This window comes from Puma concolor, chromosome B2 (assembly GCF_028749965.1).
Source record: "Puma concolor isolate L17-30 chromosome B2, mPumCon1.1.hap2, whole genome shotgun sequence".
Lineage (NCBI taxonomy): Eukaryota > Metazoa > Chordata > Mammalia > Carnivora > Felidae > Puma > Puma concolor.
The window spans coordinates 31,001,552-31,005,887 of NC_141671.1; the positions used below are offsets into that span (position 1 = coordinate 31,001,552).

The following is a 4,336-nucleotide window of genomic DNA, read 5'->3' on the forward strand; positions in this document are numbered from 1 at the left end:
GTAGTTGATGCCCCAAGGGCCCTGAGGCTATGGGACAGGAAATTCGAGTCTGGAAGGTGTTCTAAATCCACTGAGTGGATTCTGCCTCAGGTTTTAAAAAAGTGGTGGGGCTTGAGGGTTAGGCAACATTATATAAATATTGTTAATTCGACCAGAATGTCTTTAGCCCCGCCTCCAGCAGCCCCATTGTTGAGCTTGAATTTTTTCCTTAATGAAGCATTTGATAACCCAGTCTTTGATATGCTACCAAAGTCAGATGTGATGTCAACAAAAATGACAGCAAACATTCGGCTCTTTACCTGTTACCAGTTAGCCACTTAACAGTAAGGAATAGGTACCATTATTGCCATTCTACAACAAACAAAGCAACAGATCCAAAATAAAGCTAGCTGTTTAAACGTCGTTTAGTCTCTATTGTATCCTGCCTCTCTGCTTGAAGAGTCCGGTTAATAATTACCCTATGGATTACCTCATTGGTTCAAGTCTTTGGTGAAGTAGGCATTGTTCTGCGGCCAAGAGAAGGAACAGTGATCCAAGGATGATGTTTCCGACTTTAAGTATCAATTGATTCAACAGTATTTATCAGCTGCCTACCCTGTGCCAACCGCTAACCTAGGATCCGGGGACTCGGTGAACAGCCCTGTCATCAGAGTTCACATTCCAGGGAAGACAACATATAAACAAATGTCAAGTAGTAATAAGTACCATGAAGAAAAATAATGCAAAATAAGGAGCAAAGAGTGCTTGTTAATACACCCCAGCTTTTCTCTATAGTTGCCATTTGTAGTTCTCGGATTCCCAAGGAGGAACCACATATGTTCCTCATTTAAGAGAAACAATAACATACTAGTTGCTTTTATTTTCTCCAACAAGCTTCAAAGGACAGCGCTTTGGGGTATTTGGGGAATATGTAAATAAGGAACAAGAGAGTGAATGAAAGTGAGAAATGATGAAGCAAAAAGGAAGCTGCTTCCACACACCAACTGATTTGCCCATAGGTTTTATTTTTATTATTATTATTGACACTTTCTTATTGTTACAAAGGAAAGGATGTTAAGGATGTAGAAAGGGAGGCCATGCATACAAAGGAACACAGCATCACTTTACATCTCAGGAAGCAGTGAGCATCTGATGGGTCTTTGGGGAAATCGGAAAAGGAAAGGGAAAAATCCAATAAAAAGAAAGACCAATTTAGAGACAAAAAGAGAGACTACAAAATGCAACATCTTCCTGGAACCACAGTAGAGAGGCTAAACGAGGTCTTCATTTCCTTTTCAGGGACCATAAAGTCTCTGGGAAAAGAGAGGTGGGAAGAACCAATTCTTCAGAAAAATTACTAGGTTCACAGAATGAGTGAGTGATTTAGACAGCCATTGACAAATGTGAGGAAACAGTTGTGTTTTGGTTTTGACGGTGGGCAACGGGTGGTAATAATATCATAGGGCGGACATTTATGGAATCACAGCAACTACATGCCAAAAACCATGCTAGGCTCTTTACAGAGTGATTCCTAATCATTGCAGCAGTCCCGTAAGGTAGGTATTACTGTTATTATCACCATCAGCATCATGCCAGTCTTGCAAAGGAGGACACTGGACTACAGATTAAGTAGCTGTCCTAGGTGCACAGCCAGAAAGTGGCAGGGTTGGGAAAGGAACCCAAGGCTTCCAGGCTCTGAAGTCAAAGTGTTTTTTCCACATCCCTACTTATCCATGCTACAAATTTCACAGAGGGTTTCGGTGAGAGTGACTTGGGAGTTTACAAGGTCCCAGTGAAGGTTAAAGAACAGTAAGGAGACTCAGATCTGAGCAGGGTACTTTTCACAGAGTTATTGGATCTTGCCCCTAGAATTTCTAGGGAATGGAAAGGAGAGAAAATAGGAAAGAAGCAGTGAAGATGGCAGGTGGTAATTTTGTTTGGGGGGTTTCTTTGAGGAAGGGAACTGGAAGGGAACAGTCAGGTCCTATGGTGAATTCTAGGCAGCAATCCGGTAGTTGGGGTGGACCTGGGGCCTGACGTCACAGACCATGCCAAGAAGTTGGGCCAGGACGCGTTCACGGTTTCTCTGCTGGGAGCTCTGCATGCCCTGTACCTGGCGTCTCGTAGCCTGCTCCACCTCAGCTGAGAGGTTCCCCTGGGAGCCCATGGCCTGGGGGATCGGGAAAGGGGCAGAAGACAGAAAGGCAAAAGCAGAAACACAGAAAGAAGGGTACAGGTATGTGGAGGAAAAAGTCCTGGAGCAAGGCTAGGAAGAAAAGCCCTTGCCAAAACCACCCCATCCCATGGAAATATCCAGACACCAAAGAAAGCAACACAATTCCCTTTCCTTTGAGATTTGACATGCAACTTCATCCTAAAACAACTGGAAAACCCCCACTACCTCACCACACGTGACCATAAAACTTTGCCTTCCACCCCAAATGACATCATACTCCACACAGACAGTGGCAAGTCCCCCCCCCCCCCCCCAAGCCATCCAAGTCTTTCAAAACTCTCAGATTCTCATACATCTCACATACCTTGAACAATAACGTGGTCCCTGCCAAGGGTCCCCTTCAGCCCTTTACCATCTTGTTTTCTTCTACGGTCACCCCATACACACCTCATCAGATGCACCCACCAACTTGCACCCCAGGATCCCATTTCAACTCTCCCACAACGCACCGCCTGCTGCTTGCTCTGGAATTCCTGCTCTCGCTCTCGACGGTAATGCTCCACCTCCATCTGGGCCTCCTCCTTTGCCTGCTTCAGACGCCGGGCCTTCCCTGGAAGCAGAAGAAGGGATAGGGGGTGGGAGTAGACCCCCTCACAAAATGTGATAGTAGGGGTCATTCCTTTCCAGAAAGTTTTGCTGCCATCTCTCAGCCGACCAGGTGCTAGATTCTAACACCCACCCCGCTAATCACCCTCCTAATCAGCCTCCTAATCAGCCAGCCCAGCCCCAGCTTTCTCCCCCACCCCACCCCGGCCTTGGATTTTCCCAGGGACTCAAATGTTTGCTGTCCCCCCCGCACCCCAATTTTCTTTCCAGACTCCTAAGGGAGAGAAAAGGGAACTCACTCTTTCTGGCATCTGCCACCTTCTCAGCCGCCCGCTTCTCAGCTTGCAGGAGCTGCTGGATACCCTGAGACTGACTGGCCATTTCTGTCGTTATGGCTGATGCTGTTTCGGATGCTACCAAGGTACCAGAAGGCTCCCCCAACCCCCAACACACATACACACCACCTACTCCTCTTCCACCAGCTTCTCGCTGCAATTCTCCACTGTCCCTGGGTCTTAGTGCTCCCCTTTTCCGCTAAGCCTGCTGCACCAGGTGTCTCCCCCAAACTGATCCTCCAACTGATGGCTGGTCTCTTCTCCCACCTCTCCCACGGGCAGTACCCAGAAGGACCACCTGGGAGCAGCAGAGACCAGGCCCAGAGCTGCTCGCTAACATCACCGCAGGTGCAGGGTTTTCCGGGTCGATGTCTAGCAACTGGGACAGGGGCAAAGAGGAATGAAAAGGAGGCATAGAGGGCTTGAAAATGGGATGAGAGGGAAAGGAAGTCAACATGTATCGTTAATTGGGAAAAGAGTATGCTGGGTTTCTGAATTCTTCCTACTTCTCTTCCTCTCTTTTTTTTTTCTACCTCCCCTTTCTACCTCTTTTTCTGTATCTTTCCCAAGTCCAAATTTTAGTTTGCCTTGTCCTACTCTTTTTAATTTTGTTTTAATGTTTATTTATTTTTGAGACAGAGACAGAGCATGAGTGGAGGAGGGGTAGAGAGAGCCAGAGACCCAGAATCCGAAGCAGGCTCCAGGCTCTGAGCTGTTGGCACAGAGCCCGACGTGGGGCTCAAACTCACGAGCTGTGGGATCATGACCTGAGCCGAAGTCGGACGCTCAAGCGACCAAGCCACCCAGGCGCCCCACTTTTTTTTTTTTTCAATGTCTTTCACACATGTCTTTTTTGATTTGTCCCAGTTCTTGGCCTCACCGTGGTTTTAGTTTTGGTTTTCCATTTTCACCATGATTTTTAATCCTCTTCATCTCCCCTGTTTTTTCTCTCTTATCTATCTCTGAACCATCTCTTCTCTCTTCCCTGTTGGGGGAGGGGAAGCTAAATCTCTAAATCACCGTTCTTACCCTCCCTTGCTCGGCTCCTTTTTCGCGTTTACCGTCCATTCTTACGGTTTCAGACGGACCCTTTACCTTAAGTTCCCCTAGTTTCCCCCCGAGGCCAGACTGAGGGAACACCCCCCCCCCCCCCCCGCCTTTCCCCTTGGAGAGAGAGGACATCCGGTAACGTGCCTTCCAAGTGCGTTTCCGCCCTTTACCTGCGTCTCGGCGTGCGCCA

General features: G+C 47.6%; 1 protein-coding gene across 2 annotated transcripts; it reads right to left on the reverse strand.

Annotated features, from left to right (window-relative positions):
• Window positions 1-984: 984 nt before the first annotated feature.
• On the reverse strand, window positions 985-3,479 carry ATP6V1G2 (ATPase H+ transporting V1 subunit G2). Of its 2 annotated transcripts, none has more exons than XM_086705902.1 (3): window positions 3,230-3,479; window positions 2,665-2,765; window positions 985-2,149 (listed from the first exon to the last, which is right to left on the reverse strand). In XM_086705902.1, exons 2-3 carry the CDS (start codon window positions 2,722-2,724, stop codon window positions 1,976-1,978), a joined length of 234 nt encoding a protein of 77 aa, XP_086562028.1. In that variant the 5' UTR covers window positions 2,725-2,765; window positions 3,230-3,479; the 3' UTR covers window positions 985-1,975. The 2 variants fall into 2 exon arrangements, with proteins under 2 accessions (XP_086562028.1, XP_086562027.1); XM_086705901.1 differs by lacking the exon at window positions 3,230-3,479 and adding an exon at window positions 3,061-3,223.
• Window positions 3,480-4,336: the final 857 nt, after the last annotated feature.